Here is an 18,726-nt window from a genome sequence, read left to right as displayed (position 1 = left end):
GGTATGGTTTGCAACTATTATTAATACACATTATTATCTTCAATTCACAATTTCCTGGTATTTAAATAACTGTTGATCTAAAGAAGTCCTAGGAGGAAAAGCAGACCTTGAGAAGCTTTGTTTGTCATTGGCCTTTTAACCAACAGCTCACTTTGCACTGTCAGTAATGGCATTGTATTCACCAACTGCTTAACATCTCACTTCCAGGTATGACAGAAATGTGCACTTCTTGTAGATAAAGGCTTCTCACAAAACAACAAAGCTGTGTCACTGAGGTAACAGAGACTCAGGAAGATTAATGTTACTTGAAAACTAAGAAAATGTTTAGTTCCTTCGGTTATGCCTTTTCAAAGCAACTCAGAACATTAATGCCTTACACAAGTTGATGCCATGGTAGTAAGTAAGAGTTGCCACCTCTTATGCAGACTGTTCTGAACCTCCACGCTCATTACAAACTGTCATATGCCTTCTTTCAAGTTAAGATTTAGGGACTGTAATTCTGTCTCTTTGTCTACAAATAGTACATAGAAATACTGATTAAGAGGTCAGCTGCATCCACAAATGGATTTCTGAGGAATAACCAGAATACTCCTATCCTCTGTAAAAATATGTCCATAACTACATTAAAAAGCATAATTCAGCATAGTTTGTCAAGTCATTATCCTGTTAAAACTTTCTTTCAGGACAGATCTACAAACTCTGAAACTATTTAAGGCCAATATATCGGTAAGAACTCTACTGTCCACATTTGTTTACTCTTTATTCAGAAGCCCACCACATCTAAATTTGAGAGTAATTAGTCTCCTTTGCTTCTGAGAATTTGCTTTTGCTAATATTCAGTAAAATAAAAAGAGATAAAGCGGACAAAATCTAAACTAGCAAAATTTTCAGTGTTAAATTTGATTCTACACAATTTGGATGGAAAAATACTTTTCACGAAGAAATGCATAAAGACTGCTGAAACCCCCATTAAACTTAGCTGGGAAGATCCAGTCACAGCTTCTACCAGTTTGCTAGGTCTAGCAGTCATCAGTATCTCCAGTTCAGTACTACATAAATAAGGTTTGCAGGTTAAACTATATCAAATCCTGCTCCCTGAACTCACTTCAGGACTCTCATTGGTTTCAACTCATTTCTTACAGAATATGAGGACAGAGCAGCAAAATTCATATGCTCTTTAGCATTGCTTATGAGTATATGAATTGGAAACAGCTCCTCACGTTATGCATTGGCAGATATGTTAATAATGGTTACTTGGAACTGAAACTGTCCTGGAAAACATTTAATGTGCTTATTTCTGTCCTTGGCCTTAACACATTAGAGGGGAAAAAAGAAAAACACTTCCACTTTCCCATCTTGTCACACAACCAGGAAGCACCTGCAGATACCACGGAGAAGAAATAATTGTAATTGCTGCTGTAATTGCACTGTAATCTACCGCCCTAGTCTTGCCTACGTTGAAATCTCCCATTTTTCCTCTCTTCCCCATGTCTCACAGCAAAGAAGCCGTTCAGAGCATCTGCCAATCTTTCAGCAGAAATAAAGATCTTCCATTATCATAGCCTGTAATTTATGATCTTCTCTTCCTACACCAAGCTGAAGCCACGAGGAGCGCTGGATGACAGAGGAGGGAAGGAAGAATCACACCATGACCTCAGCGGTGTGCTTGCTTCAGGAGCTGTTTGCAGCCTTCCTCCCAGCCACATTACTTCACCCACATTATGAACAGGGAATAATAAAGAACACAGTAACACACAACCAAGCATGAATAACGAGGCTTTTATTGAAAGAGCAACGCTGACGACATTCAACCTTAGGTGCTAATTTCAGAGTTGAAATTTAAGAGGCCCTTAACGCATTATTTCATGAATGAGACATACTAGGCACATAATGATGCTGAAATAATCTATGGAGATGATGATTATGTTTTGAAGGAAACTTTTCAGTGGCAGGAAGGTAAACACATTTTCTTATTCCTCCTCTGTCAGAGCTCCACCAGCACGTCTCATCAAGCAGAAATTAGGCAAACACCACCACAGCCCCTAACGCACTGGGGAGAGACGAATACAGCCCCTGACAGGAAAAGGAGAGGGCTTCCCCCGCCCTCGCCCCAGTCCCGGCCGCCCCAACGCCAGCTCCCGCCCCGCGGCGCGCATGCGCACACACACACCCCCGCCACGGCGCAGCGGGCGCCATGCAGTGACGTCACGGGTAATGGCGGCGCCCGCGGGGAGAGCACGCGGCGGGTACCGGCACTAACGGTAACGGCTGTAACGGCTGTAACGGTAACGGCGGCCGGGACGGGCCTGCGGGCGCCCGTCGTGGGCAGGGCCCGGGCCCCAGGGGAGCGCCTGGCCCCGCGGCGGGGCCGCGTCTGCTCCGTGTGCCTGCTGCCGGGACGGTTCCCTAAAACTAAAAGAATTATGCCTCGCATTCCCCCGTCTTTTTTTTTTTTTTTTTTTTTAATATTGTCAGTGTAATCTTCATTCTTTTGACCTGACGCCCTAATTATTATTTTTTTCTCTCCGCAGTTTCTTTTTAGGTAAAAATGAAGGGCAAAAAAGGAAGGAGATTTACATCTTCCGTTAAACTGAAAAGAAAGGGTATTGAAGTGATAGGGAAATGGAGAACTGTGGAAATCGACCCCAATCTCTTTGCTGATGAACAGTTTCGAGATATAGTATGTCTGGAGGAACTTACGGAGTACAAGCTAGTAAATTCTAACAAAGTGGGAAAAGTAAATGAGCAGAAAAGAAAGGCTCAGAGTCTTTCAGAAGGGAGCGGGGAGGAGGAAGAACCTGTTGTCCCTCCCAAAAAGAAAAAGAAAAGCAAAGATTTGAAAACCAGAACAGATAAAAGTGATGATACTAACACCACAGAAGTTGATGTGCCAGTTGATGAAGAGACAAGATGTGAAGAAATAATCAAAGGCACAAATTGTGAGGACAACGGGCATATAGCTGAGAGCACTTCGAGCACAAAAAGTGCTGTGAAGAAAAAGAAAAAGAAGGTAGATAAAAATAAGACCTCTCAAGATCAGGAAGCTCTTCCATCAGTAACCACTTCTAAAAAACTCAAAAATTGGTCGACAGAGGTTTTATCTGCCTCAACTGATCACAAAGCTGATGTGTCTGCGTGGAAAGACCTGTTTGTACCTAAACCAGTATTGAAGGCCTTGAGTTACTTGGGGTTTAGTGCTCCAACGCCTATTCAGGCATTAGCCTTGCCTTCTGCAATCCGGGATAATATGGATGTTCTTGGTGCTGCAGAAACAGGTACGAGTCCGTTAAACTGGTAGTACGTGCAGTGAAGTTTCCATCTCCCCTCTTCAAATGCTCCTTGTTGTTACAGTATTGTTACAAAAAAAAAGGTTAAGGGCATGTGGATCCTGCGTATCCAGTGTATTAGTAATGGTTTGTGGTAAAGATGGAATATTTTGTGTTTGTCAGTTACTAAATTTTAATGCTTTACAAAGTAGAATGTGCATAACTTTTAAGTCTCAGTGAGGTTTTATCTTTTGACAGAATGTTTTTTTTCTGGTCCGTCTCAAATTCTCTATTATTTTAAGAACTCTGAAGTGATACATTACAAACAGCAGAATTAAGGAAAGAAACAGGGTCATACTCCAACAGCCTACATTTAGTGAATGTCCCTGTGTCGAGACAAGAGAGCCAGCCTCCTCTGGATATGATTTGGTACTGGCTTAGAGAAGCAAATAGGAAAGACCAGGTGGAGAGTGTTAAGCACTGTGAGTATGGCCCAGCATATCAGAGCATTATTGGAGCAAAAGAGGCCCAGACAGTGCCCTGAATCTGGACTTGGGTTGTAAGTTGTTACCACCTGCAGCCATTCTAACTGCTTGTGCTTGAAGTGAGTATTACATAGTACTGCTGAAGTTAATGGAACAATCTCTTGTCCAGATTGTGACTGGCTCATGTCTTTTATCTTTGGCCATTGCTAGCTTGAGTGAAATCTGTTACAGCTTCTATCTTACCTAAACAATACTATGAAGTCTCCAAGCATTACTTTCCCTCTAACTTTTTTGCTGATAACACCTTTGTAGTCCCAGAGAAGACAAAACTTCAATGTGTTTTTCCCATAAAAGCTAAAAATAGGAAGCACAATTGCAAGCTGTGTTGGTTTAAAGGATTCTTTTTCATTCTTCTCATCTGTTCCAGTTGCCTTATCTCACTACTTGCCTTGTAAAGCCATTTACTGCTCTTGAGCATGAAGGTATAGTAACTAATAAGATATGCAGTCATTTGCATTTTTATTTTAATTAGAAGCCAGGCTGGTGTTATTAGGCTTTAATAAGATTAGAAAGCTCCTCAGGGAGTATTTTTGAAAATGGAACTGAAAAATTAAATGCTGTATTTGCGCTGCAGAAAGGTGCCATTTTGGCAGTGCTGGAAAACAAATCCCTCCCTAGCTGCAGAATGGAAAGCACAGTTAGTAACAGGTTGTGCTCTTGCTGTCTTAATTTTGCATAACCCTGAGCTAATAGGGCTGTTTTGCTCATTTATTTTGCTCCTTTATGAGAGAATGCCTGGTTCCCTCCAGAGAGCCCAATGGGTCTCGATGTTCCTGCAGAAGCTTGAGAGGAGATGTGAACAATTGTCTGTTAAGAAAGTGCTGCAGGTGGGAGAATCTGAAACTCTCCCGTTCTGTTTTCCACATCATGCATCTTCCCTCAGTGTTGGGCCTGAGGGAGGACGCTGGCAGATGAAAGAACTATTCTTCTTCGCCTTTCGGTAGCACCGTAAGAGAGGATAGCAAGATTTTGATATGGTGGTAGATTCATGTGGGGATCAGACACAGGAAATTTCAAGGCTTTTTGCAGTGAGGGTAACTAGTTCTGTTCATTACCACGTAATCACGGTGAAGAACTAGTGAGGTTTTGAGCTAAGAAACCTCTGAAAAAATCTTACAATGTAAAATTGTTTAAAAGAGCATTCGTCAGCTTGAGCTGTAGGATCTGGGGCCACCGAGATGCACTGTTCTGGTGCTGCAGATCAGGCTATATGGTATGTGATCTGTGTGTTGTGAAGATAACATGGCCTATGAGTTAATTATTCAATATTTGAATGAATGTGGTGTCTGCAGATTAGTTCTGAGTTTTACTGCCATAATCTGGCCGGGTGCAGTGCTGACATTTGCACCAGGCAGATCGCGTTGTATTTGATTCAAGATCAGCATAATGTCAGGCTAATGGTACTAATATTAAGACTCTCCTCTAAGTAGACAAAATATTGTGCTGCTGACTTTGGCAAACCACCGTGGGCTTGTAATACGGACAAATACTGCTCAAGGAATTGAGATGAGATTTCCAGCGGACTGCTTCCCAGCAGTGGCCTGCTGCAGGAATGGTGTAATAGTGTATGGTGCTCTGCGTGCTTTTTTTTATGACCAATGAACTGATGTTTATGAGAACCTTAGCTGAGGTTGCTGTGCTATCAGGTTTCTCCTAACATCTCATTAGTGGCAGATAGTTCGGAAGGGAGTATGTGTCAGGGATGTGACTCACAGTTTGGTGCAGTGAACCCCAGAAATTACAGCTAGGGGATCACTTCTTTTTCTTTGACAACCCCCTTCTCTCTTGAATGCCTTATCTGTTTAAATCAGGTGTATATGTTTTGACCATAAAAATCTGAGCTTGTGATGGATCAGGAAATTAGAGGCTGGAGTATGTCAAAATACAGTTTTTTACAAAGTGGTAAACACTATGAATTGAAGATGGAGGCGAATCCTTCAAGTACTTTCCAGTTTGTCCTTGGCCTCATTTGTTATTCCTTTATTTGGAGAACATTGATCAGAACTGTCAATTAGGGCATGGTATTCTCCTTACGGGCATACAGTTCTTTAAAAAGATCTTGGCTGCAACTGCAGCTTTTTGAAACTACTTTCAGAACAAATGAATCTGCCTGACCTGCTAGAAAAAAAAAATACCTATTCCCCAGGAAATATGTTATTGGTGACCTCAAGATGTATGAAGGGAACAGGAGACAAGATGCTATTGTTGCAAGTTTCTGGTCTTCTGAAGATCAAGAGTTTGTGTGGATTGCAACTGTGTGTTTTAAGAACAGTGTGTGATTGGCTGTGGCTTTTCTCATCTTTTCAAATAACCTTCATGTCTGTATTAACTCTGTTTGTGTCTTAGGAAGTGGCAAAACGCTTGCATTTGCAATTCCTATGATTCACTCTGTGCTGGAATGGCAAAAATCAAACAGCTCAATGAGCAGAAATGACAGCATTTCTGAAGAATCCCATCAGCATCATGATGAAACAAGACGGGAAAATGAGGATGAAGCAGAAAAACTAACCCATCAGCAGGTCGAAGATAGCGGAGATGAAGATGATGCATCGTTTGCAACAGGCTGTGTGAAGGTGCTGGAAAATGCTGAATTTGATTCTAGTGACAAGGGACATACTGTTGGCCTCCATAAAAAGAAACCTCTTCTAGGACTGGTCCTTACTCCCACAAGAGAATTAGCTGTGCAAGTAAAACACCACATTGATGCAGTCACAAAGTTTACAGGTATGTAGACCCCAAGGACTGTGTCCCAGATAACATGGGTTTGGGGCTTGGCACAGGTGTTGAGCCAGAATGTGTGCCACAGTTTTTCACAACATAAAATTGGGTGGTTTTTGAAGGGTTAGGGCTCACAGTCAGTAATATTTGGGAAGTGCACCAAGATTCTTCAGAGATGCACATGAAAGTAAATAATGTGGGATACTTTGCTTTAAAATGTTTGTTTGTACAAATAGCTATTGACCTGGGCTTTAGAAACACAGAATCAATACTGGATACAAAGCCACAGTTTATATACATGTGTATGTATTTAAAAAAATAATAAATAAATTTAAGGGTAGAAGGCTTTGTTGCATTGTCTGACTTACCTGCAACAGCAGTCAAGCACAGCATATTGCTGGGTAGTATGTTGATGAGAGGAATTTCATCCTGCTCCTTTCTCATCCAAACAGAGGTCAGCACATCTGTTAAGGGAAAGAGTGAGGATGTGAAACTACTAAAGGTGGGGACAATAGGGAAGTAACTCCCCCCTTCTCAAAAGCAGCAATTGTTTATCTGCAACATCAACCTCAGGGTATGGAGTGCAGTGAACTGTTTAAGAGCATCTTCCTTTGGTGTCTACATATCCTGCTGTGCTCATCAGTCTGCAGCTGATTACGAGGCTAATTTTAACTCCTAGCCTAAAATAATCAATTTATGTCAGTGCAGCCCTGACAGGAGTGGTGCTATTTGTATATACAAATCTGCTGCCCAAGTGATGTGCGGTTGCTGTAGCAGGAGAGAAAATATGTTTTGATGTGGGCTAGCTTTGTCTCAACACAAAACTGTGCGCAGTACTTGCACAGTAGCATTGAGTTCCTCACGTGTGCTGGTGTATCCTCTGAAGAAGTAGGGTGAAGTAAGCCACGTGTGGGGTTTCTGCTTCCAGATCCAAATTTCTGGTACCTAAGCAAATTGTTTAAAACTAGCTTAGGGTTTCCATTGCTACTCTGCAGTCCAGAGAATCATTAATTAGGCAGTAATATCCTTGTTCCATAGCAAATGGGTAAGACAGGCATTTCTTAGTCTTAGAGGGACCTGCTGGTTATTCCTAACAGGAACTTGCTTGCTCGTGCAGATATAATTGACAAAGCAGGAGTTTCTGCAGTACAGGTAAAACAAGAAGCTAATGGCTGTGGAGGACATACATGATTATTGCTGCTTTTGGAAGATAGGTGCACTAAAAGAAAGGCTATTATATGCACTAGGAGAAGGGCTACTTTATTTTTGACATATTCCTTTAACAAAAATTTCTCTGCAAAGTTGACAGCATTGCCTTAATGTTGACAGTGTTGTATAAAAGCCCACGAATTTCCTGGCTGAGAAGCTTGATGCCAGTTGTGGTATAGACATTTTTAACTCACTTCTCTGAGTGGATGTATGTAAAGATACTCACTGATAAATTCAACAAAGGCTATAATTTATATCTTCTAGGCATTAAGACTGCAATTCTAGTTGGAGGCATGGCCGCACAGAAGCAAGAACGTGTACTGAATCGAAAGCCAGAAATTGTAATTGCAACCCCAGGCCGTCTGTGGGAACTAGTGAAAGCAAAACACCCACATCTCTCCAATCTTCGGCAGCTCAGGTAAAGGTGCTTTTAGACTAACTGCTGAATGCTGTAATGGGTGTTGCTGCATATAGTGATTGCATTTACTAACTGATCAAGCAATTTAAGCTATGTAAGATAAACTTACTTTATTGCCAGAGTATAGTGGTTAGTGCATAGTTTTTATGTGGAGAGAGGGAAACGTTAAAGTCAGTAACAAAAAACTTATTTTTCTTTTAGAAACCCGTTTTTTCAGAAAGAAATGCGGAAGGCTGTTGTAGCTACCCTGGCATATCTAGTGTTCCTTAGAGTTTTACATACAGATCTTTTCATATGTGTTTATCAGGAAAGATTCTTTTGAAGTATATCAGATTTGTATTTATCTACGCAACTCTATTTATACTGTAAGTTTTCTATTTGACAGGTGCCTTGTGATTGATGAAGCAGACCGAATGGTAGAAAGAGGTCATTTTTTAGAGCTGTCTCAGTTGCTGGAACTCTTAAATGATTCACAGTATAACCCTAAACGACAGACTTTTGTTTTTTCTGCCACCCTGACATTAGTCCATCAGACTCCCACAAGAGTTTTACAGAAAAAGAATGCTAAGAAGATGGACAAGAAGACCAAACTAGAAATGTTAATGGAAAAAGTAGGAATAAAGGGCAAACCGAAAGTGATAGACTTAACAAGGAAAGAGGCTACTGTTGAAACTCTGACAGAGACCAGAATCCACTGTGATACAAACGAGAAGGACTATTATCTCTATTACTTCCTTCTCCAGTATCCAGGAAGAACCATGGTCTTTGCAAACAGCATAGACTGTATAAAGCGCCTCAGTTCTCTCCTCTCGATCTTAAATTGTGATCCACTTCCTTTGCACGCCAATATGCACCAGAAGCAAAGGTTAAAAAACCTGGAAAGGTTTGCTGAGCGAGAGAGGTAAGTTGATTGTTCTGCTCTCTAGTAGAGGAGAAAAATAAATCATGCAACAGGTGGGGAGGGGAAGAGAGGAAACAGCTGTGTTAGAAGAGGAGAAGGTTTGGAGAGTTGGCTGGGGATGCAAGTCCCTGGTTCCTGAGCCAGAGTTACTGACAATGAAGGATGGGGTCCATAGGGTGGCTGAGGCATTCAGCTGGAGTTCAGTGGAGGGGTCACCAAGATGGCTGAGAAGCACTTCCTCTGTGAGGGGAGGCTGGGGGCACTGGGTTTGTGTCACCTAGAAAAGAGGAGGCTTAGCGTGGACCTAATGGCAGCCCTCTAGTGTCTTAAGGTAATCAAGGAGACAGAGCCAGACTTTTCACAGTGGTGCATGGTGGGAGGATGAGAGACAACAGGCACAAGTTGAAATAAGAGAGCTTCAGACTGGGTGCAAGAAAGAGCTGTCTCTGTAAGAACAGACAGGCATTGGAGGAGACTTCGTTCTTGGGGGTTTTAAGGGCTTGATTGGACAACCTGGTCCCAGCTGTGTAGCTCACCCAACTTAGAACACAAGATTGGGCTGGAGACCTCCTGAGGTCCCTTGGAGTCTGAATTACTCAGGGATCCAGCAGGTCCTTATTGCTGAAGGAGTTGTCATTTACCTTGTTCTCATCTATATGCTTTTATAATCGTCCTGCACATTCCCTCTGGCCCTCTACCTTAGCTCTACAGCTCCTGTAAGTTGGTTCCTCTCACCAAGCTATCAAAAAGTAAATCACTTCTTGCTGGGTTAGGCTTTTGCAGGTTTTCTTAGATGAATTAGCTTCCTGAGGGTCAAAGTATCATAGAGCAATGTGAGAGAAGGGGCAGTTGTGCCTTTCAGCAGCGATGGGTTGTCAGATTTACCCAGGCATGCTTATTGTGTCATTTTAAGAAAGATTGCTTCCTTCTGGCTTTGGAACGGCCTTTGGGAGGCAGGTGTGTGTTCTCAACACTTCAGTAAGCAAGAAGCCTCACAACTTAGTACTGGTGCAAAGTACTGCATGCTGTCTGATTGTGCTGGAATGTGTACCACAGTAATAGACTCGGGCAGTGGAAGCAGATTGTATTGTCATGATAGATCTGCAGTATCCATTGGCAAAATGTAGTATCAATCGCCTTGCCATAGGCCAGACCGAGCATTTTCAGAGTCTGCATTTCCGCAGATTTTCAAGGCAAGAAGCAATCTACGAGGCCATCTATAACAGCCTCTTGCAGAATGCACACCATGGAATTTTCTGTTTATTTCTGCTTTGAACCTTGTAGCCATAGGGTATGCAGTCAGATGCCATAAAATCTTAACAAATTCATGCTACCTACAAATAACTCTTTTCAGCTGCTGGGAGTGTTTTTTGTTTTTTTTTTTTAATGAACAAATTGCTCCATACCCTAGGCAGATTTCTGTCTCTGTAACAGGGTCTTTTATATAAAAGAATTACTTCTCTGAGTAGTACTTCATTTCTAGGGGTGAGGGGAAATACTAATTATCAGAACAGAATAACCACCTTATATTTCTAGTTTTTAATTTATGTAGAGAAATTATTTGAGTACGACTTGGTAGAAGACACTTCAGCCCCCAGAATTGTTAATTAAATCTATAATGTTAATAATAATGTGATTTTCTCGACTGGTGAAATGTGTAATAGCCTTTCTGTCCTGCCAAAAGATCAACTGTGTCATTAATGCTATTGTCATACCAAGCTAATGATATTTTTAAACCCAGCCTGGGCAGAGCGCTGAAAAATGTACTGAGGGAGACCTTTTAGCCCCCTGCCAAGGGGTTGGATTTGGTTGTTGAATAGTGATTTATGCTATTTCCTGTGAATTCCTGAGAATAAAAGCTTAGGAAAACAGGATACAGCAAGGTAGGGAATTTCATTATTAGAAACAGAATGAACCTGCTGAAGGTAACATTTATGTTATTTCTTTTACTGTAAGAGTTTCTGTTTCAAGACTGCCTGTGAGGTAATACTGGGTATGGTTTTCTGTAAGGGCAAACAAATAGCGTATTTCTAGCAGATGATAGTACAAATTTGTTCCTTAACTTGCTGTGGTAGAATTCAGGGTCATGTATTTTACATTTCTTGGCAGATGGTTTACTCTTCAGTTTTATGTTCATTAAATATTATCGCTTTCTCAGCTGTGTCCTCCTGACAACAGATGTTGCAGCTCGTGGTCTTGATATTCCCAACGTGCAGCATGTCATCCACTACCAGGTTAAATATCTTTGATGTTTTTGCTTTTACTATTTTGGTTTTGAAGTAAGTTTCTTTTACTAGCAATCCAAAGACTATAAAGCTCTGATTCTCAGTCCTGTGTTAAGAGTATAGGGATTTAATCATCTTTAATTAAACTGTCCTGTAGTGCTTTGTACCACTGCTACAGTGACTGTCATTGTAAGTGTGTGATTATATACAAGAAATAACATAACAGATATGATTCTCCTTGCTTTTTGCTTAACTTTGAAACCCAAAGGTGTCACATGACTCATCCTTATAATTCTTCTTTGAAGATGCATACGTGCATACAATTTTTTCCTGCTTTGCAAATGAAATGTCAGAGGGTCAGAAGTTAGGAGAAGACTTGTAACAGATTATGCCAGGAAAAATAATAGACCAGGGAACAAAAACTGTCCCGAGGCAATGTCTTTCTCCCTTACCTTCAGCTGTGTTACATGCAATGTGCCATGTGCATATAAAAAGCAATTTATCATAAGGCCTGGTACTATGTGGCAATCTCTTGGCCAAAGAATGACAAGCTGCTGCTAAGCTTCTATGGCCCGTTTCATCATTTGTCTGACTTTTTGCAGGTCCCTCGCACTTCTGAGTTGTATGTACACAGAAGCGGCAGAACAGCCCGAGCTGCCAATGAAGGCCTTAGCTTATTGTTGATTGGCCCTGATGACTTGATCAATTTTAGGAAGATTTATAAAACCTTGGAGAAGAGTGAAGAGCTGCCATTTTTCCCGGTTGAAACCAAGTATATGACTTCTATCAAGGTAAAGAAACATCAATCTCTTTGCAGCTTGAGTAGTTGCTTACTTGTTTGCTTACATTACTGCATTGCCCATCACGTTCTTTCCAGGTTTCAGATGAAATTTACTCTTCAGGACCTGGATTTGAAAAATCATACTTTATCTTTTTAAACCAGTATTTGTGGTTTCTCCTCAATAACTGGCCCAAGAAAAGTATTCAGACATAAACAACACTTACATTTTTCTTGCCTGTCATTGCATAGAGCTTCTCATGACTAGATTCCCAAAACTGGTACAGGGAGGTGTGTATGCTTGGTGGCTGGGAAGCTGGGATGTTAAGTTGTTTAAAGTCTCCGTTAGGAATAGACTAGAACAGGATCTTCAGTGATCTTTGGCTGCCACTGAACCCGGTCAGAACCAGGTATGTTTCCCTTTTTTAGCTGAGAATTCAGTAACTCCTAAGATTCACAGTGGTTAGGATTTACAAAACAATACTTTTCAGAAAGAAATGTTTCTGCTTTCTGAAAAAATAACTTGTTTTGAGAGTGCTCCTGCAGAGGTCCCTTTGGCATTTCTTCATGAGTAGCTCTTGGCAGTTATCACACTCTGTCAATTAATGGGCAGGTAAATATTGTTCCCACACTTAAATTTTCCTACTACCATCTCACTCTCTTCTCTCCATAACAGTGCTTCTTTCCCCAGGTAAGGTGTCTTTCTAATTGTAATTACAGAACTCTAGCCTCCTAGGCCCTTCACATGGTCAGATGTCATTTACACTTTGCCCTGTGCTTAATCACAAAGCCCTTGTAGTTGGAACTCATAGTGCTGCTAGTTCTTTATGTCTGTCCCTTTTGCACTCTCTTCTCTGGTTCTGCCTGCCTTCATTCAAGTTTTGAAAAATCATAAAGAATTTCACAGTTGAAAGGAATAGAATTGGCAAACCATGGTAGAGAAGAGACCAAAAAAGGACTCAAATTTTACAAAGATGGAAAAGCTATTTAAAATTCCTTGTAATGATCTAAGGAGACGTGACCGACTTGTTTTATTAGTCGATTACAAGTTTAATTTCTTGTTTCTGCTGTTTTAATTATCTTGGCAGTTTTGGGTGGTGCTGTAACTGTGCAGCACCCAGCTATTCGTTTGGGCTCGTAAGGGAGTCCTGCACACAGTTTTTGTACAACCGTAGGCACATTCCAAACAGCAGAAGTTGTTGCTAGGTTGATTTATTATTTACTGTCAGTGCAGATTTTCTTTCCGTAACAAATTAGCTATTTAAGACAGCTTGGCCTAGCTGGAAGGCTGCAGGTCAGGTTAGGTTTGCTTTACATCTTCATTCCACATATGAGCAGCTGGGAAGAAGGATGGAACGTTTTGTCCTGTGCCTAAACAAAGTCAGGTGCATTTTTTGAAACGTGTGTGGCCTGCAGGAACTTGGTTCTTCAGAATAACATGAAGTTAGTGGCTGTCCCCCATTGCTGAAACCGGTAACTTTTAAGATCCAGCTGTACTTTGGAAATGATTGGTGATGCGTCCCTGATGTCTCTGAAGTGTTTATGACAATTCCTTTAAAGAATGAGGTGCTAACATTCGGCGATGTTTAGAAGTTGAGATATTTTAGGAGTCAAATTCAATCTTGGGTATCTGAAGGAGGAAAACGCTTTGGCAAATGATGTGTCCGTATTACATAGGGTGTCTGCTGGGACAGCAGTAGGGAACAAATGCATCTGTCTCTCTGCAAGGCTGACCCCTAGGTTGCATTGTAATGCATGCTTTCAAACACTGATTCTGCTAGAGTGCCCCACATTTAAACCTGATCGAAATGTCTGAGATGCACTTTTGTTGCAGGAGCGGATGAATTTGGCACGGCAGATTGAGAAGGCAGAATTTTTCAATAGTCGAGCAAAGCAACACGATTCTTGGCTCCAGCAAGCTGCGGAGGCTCTTGAAGTTGATCTCGATGATGACCTCTTTATGGGCAAGTAGTAGTGCTTGTTATGGGTGTGCTCAGTTGGTCCTACAGCACTGGTGTCCAAAAAGACTGCCACCATGGTAGAGGAACTTTTAAACCCTGCAGGGCAGAAGGGGAAGTAAAGCAGCGTTACTACTTAGTACGTGGCATTGCTAGTGTTTTCAGGATGGTTGTGTAGTAGTGCTGCAGTGAGGGAGCGAGTTGTGACAATTGTGGCAAGACACAGACAAGTCCAGGCAAGGTAGGATAGTTTAACTTGTAGCAACCGTTTTAAGGTAATCTAACGGTCTAGTATGTCCTATGGGAATCTTTTCCCTTCTGTGTCAAAGAAAAAGCTATTTATCCACTCCTGCTTATTTCTCCCATCCCCCTGTAGTCAAGCAGCAGGACAGGAGCCAGGCAGCGCTGTGGAGGAACACCCAGGAAATGCTGACAAATACCAAAAATTATGTGAGCCTTATGTGGGTTGAATTGTGTGGGCTAAGTGTCGAATAGTGGTATGCAAGTTGTTGAGGTCTCAGGTGGTGTGTTAAAACTATAATATTTTCTTGTACTTTAAGATCAAATATTCTGCAGGCTGTGCCTGAGGGAATGTATAGGGCTGTGCAGCTACAGGTGCCTATTAGTTGAATGCCACGAAGCTTTGCACTGCTTAGATGGACTGTTAAATGCCACACTGTGCTCCAATTTTAGGAGCTGAAGGTATAATTTCCTACCAGTCCAGAAGGCGTACTGAATGGAGTTGCTGCCTGGGTCACTTCAGCTTAAGCTGCCTCTATCCTGGTAGCTGCTTAATATACAGATGCGTGAATGTTCAGATATATATTTTTCCCCTTTCCTTTGTCCATAGGCTAGCTTGTTTTCTCCTACTTTCCAAGCAAAGACTAATCAGATCTGTCCAAACTGTTCAGCAGTGCTCTCAGATAATTAGCACCCTGTCTGTTTTGACATAATCTGAGTATTCTGTGCTTTAAGTTTCAAAACAGCACAACTAATGCAAGTTAGTTGCGGTTCTTCAGTGAAGCGCTTTGTAATTGCCACCCAGAATCTTGCCAGATTCATGCAGTTATTCAGTCTCCAATTCTTCTATAGCTTGTTGGAAACAAATGAAAGTCTTAGTCATACCTCCCATAAATAAAATGCTTCTTATATTGTTACAATGGATGTAGTAATGTCCTTTCAATTTACATTACAGATAACCTTGATTTCATTTATTCCCTCCAGATCAGGCTTCTGATCCTGTGAACTATCTCAGGTCTCTTTTGTTCCCTTACTTCTATGATATTAAATCTGGCCATCTCATTGTTTTTTTTATGTATAAGAAAGAAAAGGGTTTCCCGTTTAGCAGGTGCTGAAATGAGGCTTGCATAAGGTAACAACTTACAGAGGAGAAGTTTCTGCCAGAGCTGGAAACCCTCAGTTAATATTTTGTCTTCTGGACCCCTTTTCTTTTTGTTCCCGAGAGAATGCTCTGGGTTGAAAGTCAAGTGAATGATTTAGCAGAATGAAACCTGGGATAGAGCTACTCAGTCATGTTTATTCTTACTTGTTTTTCTTGTGGACAACCTCAGGTGATCTAGAAATGTCACAGATGACCGGAAAACTACATTGTAGTTGAGCAGTTTTGTTGGAGAGAGATTTGTAGCAGTAGGGGCAGATGCTAAAGGCTGATGAAACAGGCCAGTGCAAGTTCTTCTGTTGTTGTAACATTCTGTATCTTTGATTTTCATTCCCAAGGAAGAAAAGCTAGTGAGCAAGAAGAAAGCCAGAAGCAAAAGATGCTGAAGGGAATGAAGAAACAACTGAAACATATGCTTTCCCAGCCACTGTTCAAAGTCTTTATGAAAACCAAGTACCCAACACAGTCTGGAAAACTACTCCTGCCTCAGTCCTCAACGGGCAATTCAGAATCTGCTCTGGGTACCGTGTCAAAACAACAAGCCAAGAAGAATAAATACAAAAAAATTAAATCAGATAACTAAGCAAGATCTCTTGCTGTGATGGAATCATGGACTAGCCTTATCAGGGCTGACAGTTCTTATGCAGGAGCTCAGCTAGAAAACACGTAGTATCAAGGGATGATTGCTGTGTCTTGGTTGTGCAGGCACACAGCAAAATGTTGATCTGAATCTGGGCACTGTTAACATGTGATTAGTTACTCTTGAATCCTGTCTTCAATCTTATTTTCTGATATCCTTTTCCTTACTGTCTATATTAATAGAATTTAATTAGTTTTAAGATAGTTCTGTTCGTTTCTTCTTTTTATAAGGTAGGTGGAAGTACTGGGTAAAACTCGCTGTGGACATACTCTAATGTAACTTCATTTGAATTTTAATGTTATTAACGGGGAAGGTAGGCTTTATGCAGGGGACAATCTGAGCTGGTGGTAATGGCAGATTTGGCTTTTACTGCAGTTAGTTCAGTGAGAAAGGCAGTAAATACAGGTAGTGTTACCAGGAAGGCTAGAATTGTAGTTATGGGAATCTCTCCCAGTTTCCTTTCCCCTCTAATACTATTTCTCAGTTCTGTTATCCGCTGTGTCTAATTCCATTACTCCTTTGTTAATATGTTTAAGAATGTTGGGAAAAAAAGTCAAGGTGGCAGTAGTCCAGGACTGACCTTGGGAGATATGCAATCCAGGCAGACTTTTCAGGAATGAGTGTTGCTATTCACCATGTTACTAATTAGTATCTGGAGTTAAGTCTGTGTTTGAAAACATGTTTGAATCATGACCTTTGTTCTGTTGGAAAAGATGATGATGTGAAATGTCACTTATGAAGAGTGTTTCCTGATGATTGTACTTCTGAATCATTTTAGCCTGACCTGGGCAAATACTTCTTAAAAATGTTTTTTAAACTATGTCAGAAAAATGTATTTTGAATTCTTGTTAAATTATATTTGGTATAAAACGCAAAGTCTGTGTCTGCTTTCAATTCCTTGGAATTTCTAAATTTCTCATAGCTTTCCCTTTACATTTAGCAGTCGAGGAGAGGAAATTCAGGGAGAAGCACCCAAAAGGTAAGACACAGCAGCGACATCTGTATTGGTGGGAGCACAGAAAACCTTCACCTTCCAGCTCTAGACTGAGCAAAGTTTTTGTGTCTTGTATTGAATCAGTGTGACTGCCCTGCTAGAAGGCACCAACTGACTCAACTAGTCAAAGAGAAATTTACCTGTGGAGTTGGGTGTCCCCACCAACCACTTGCTGGTTCTGGGAGAGTAGGAAGCTCTTTGCTCTTTCATCTTTATGAATAATTGACTCTCCTGCTCCCCCATCTCTGACAAGGGCTTTTCTCTCACTTGCTGCCTTGCATTACTGAAGAAGAGAGATGACAATTTAATCGTAAGCATACAGAGATTATCAATTTATGAAGCTTTTCTTGCAATACACTGTTCGTCTGATGTCATGTCCTTTGGGGTGGTTTTGGGGGGGGGGGGGGGGGAGAAGTTGTAAGGCTCTTTATCCTTACCCATGTGAGAAGACAAAACATCTTTGCAGTATCTGTGACATCTGAGAAAATACAAATTTAAAGAATGCTTCTTGCAAGGAGAGCTGAAAAAATGAAACTGAGCAAAGGCAAGCGTGCCCTGTCTCATTCCTTTTTTTCTTCCCGTACCATATTAATCATACTTTTAAGCTATGGAAAGAAAACTTTCATTGCTTTTTGCATCCCTGAAGGACTGAAGAACAGGTGGGCCTTTTATGTATCTTGTGATACATTTTTGCCTGCAATTCATCAGACAAAATCAAGGCTGACTCCTGACACTAGCGCTCTGCATTCCCTCCCTTGTCTGAAAATCTGCATGAGGTAGAACAGTTTGGCAATTTATAATTCCACATGATGACAGGAAGAACTGAACTGGAGGATGATGAGTATTATTTCTTCTCCATCATTGCTGTGAAGTTTTTCAGCTGCTCCTGTTTCCTTGTGCTTAACAGCCTAGTTCACACACCCACCCCTCCGTCTGGCCCTCAGCCCACTGTCTTGCTAAGTCTCCCTAGGATGGAGCGCGACACCTCTGCCCTCCTCCTCACCTTCTTCATGCTTGCCTATGGCATGCTATGCTGCTGGTTTTCTCCCACGGCCCCTGACGTACTCAGCACGTGTTCTCTGGGCTTAATCTACTGATAAAGTACCCCATGGGAGCTCAAGCCATTGCTTGGACCCTAAAAATATCCATGTCTTAAAAAGAATACTTGTCTAGCACTCTGCAAGCTCTCTTCTGACTGCCTGCTTTCACTTGTCCTTCTATTGCTAATACATGGAGTCTTCTAACTATAGGAGGAACCTTATGCTTGCTTTAGCTAATTTAAGCAAACTATTAAACAGTAACTGGAAAATGTTACTGCTTAACGGTCCCTCTCCAGCGTAGACTAGGTTACTGCTGGAGGAGAAGAGGGCAGAGGAGCAGGTTTTTATCCAGCTCTGATTATTTGCATGTATCACTGGTGCAAATTAGACATGAACAGTTTTACATCGAGTGCATATGGGTGATTTAATTTAAGTATTTAATGAAATGTGTAGTAATGAATTACTTCTGTAATGCTCTACTGGCACAGCAGTTATGCTAAAGCATCCAACAAGTAATCTTGTGTTTTGTGGCAGCTTATGTCTGCTAAAATACTCATTAATTAATAGACTAATTAGGTCTGTTTAGGCTGTAAGAGCAACTACCAAATAGATTAATCAAGGCATGAGTTCAGCAA

General features: G+C 41.2%; 1 protein-coding gene across 3 annotated transcripts; it reads left to right on the top strand.

The window, feature by feature from the left end:
* Nucleotides 1-2,160: 2,160 nt before the first annotated feature.
* Nucleotides 2,161-16,933, top strand: DDX24 (DEAD-box helicase 24). Of its 3 annotated transcripts, none has more exons than XM_050711026.1 (9): nucleotides 2,161-2,261; nucleotides 2,532-3,275; nucleotides 6,158-6,535; nucleotides 8,003-8,156; nucleotides 8,542-9,057; nucleotides 11,216-11,291; nucleotides 11,885-12,073; nucleotides 13,895-14,028; nucleotides 15,760-16,933. In XM_050711026.1, the coding sequence occupies exons 2-9, from the start codon at nucleotides 2,549-2,551 to the stop codon at nucleotides 15,998-16,000; spliced, it is 2,415 nt and encodes an 804-aa protein (XP_050566983.1). In that variant the 5' UTR covers nucleotides 2,161-2,261; nucleotides 2,532-2,548; the 3' UTR covers nucleotides 16,001-16,933. The 3 variants fall into 3 exon arrangements, with proteins under 3 accessions (XP_050566983.1, XP_035395560.1, XP_050566982.1); XM_035539667.2 differs by having other exon boundaries at nucleotides 2,163-2,261; nucleotides 13,895-14,024; nucleotides 15,756-16,933; XM_050711025.1 differs by having other exon boundaries at nucleotides 2,168-2,211.
* The last annotated feature ends 1,793 nt before the right edge of the window (nucleotides 16,934-18,726 follow it).

This window comes from Cygnus atratus, chromosome 5 (genome assembly GCF_013377495.2).
Source record: "Cygnus atratus isolate AKBS03 ecotype Queensland, Australia chromosome 5, CAtr_DNAZoo_HiC_assembly, whole genome shotgun sequence".
Taxonomy (NCBI): Eukaryota; Metazoa; Chordata; class Aves; order Anseriformes; family Anatidae; genus Cygnus; species Cygnus atratus.
The sequence above is the reverse complement of the archived record's forward strand: the minus strand, read 5'-3'. Positions and strand labels throughout refer to the sequence as shown.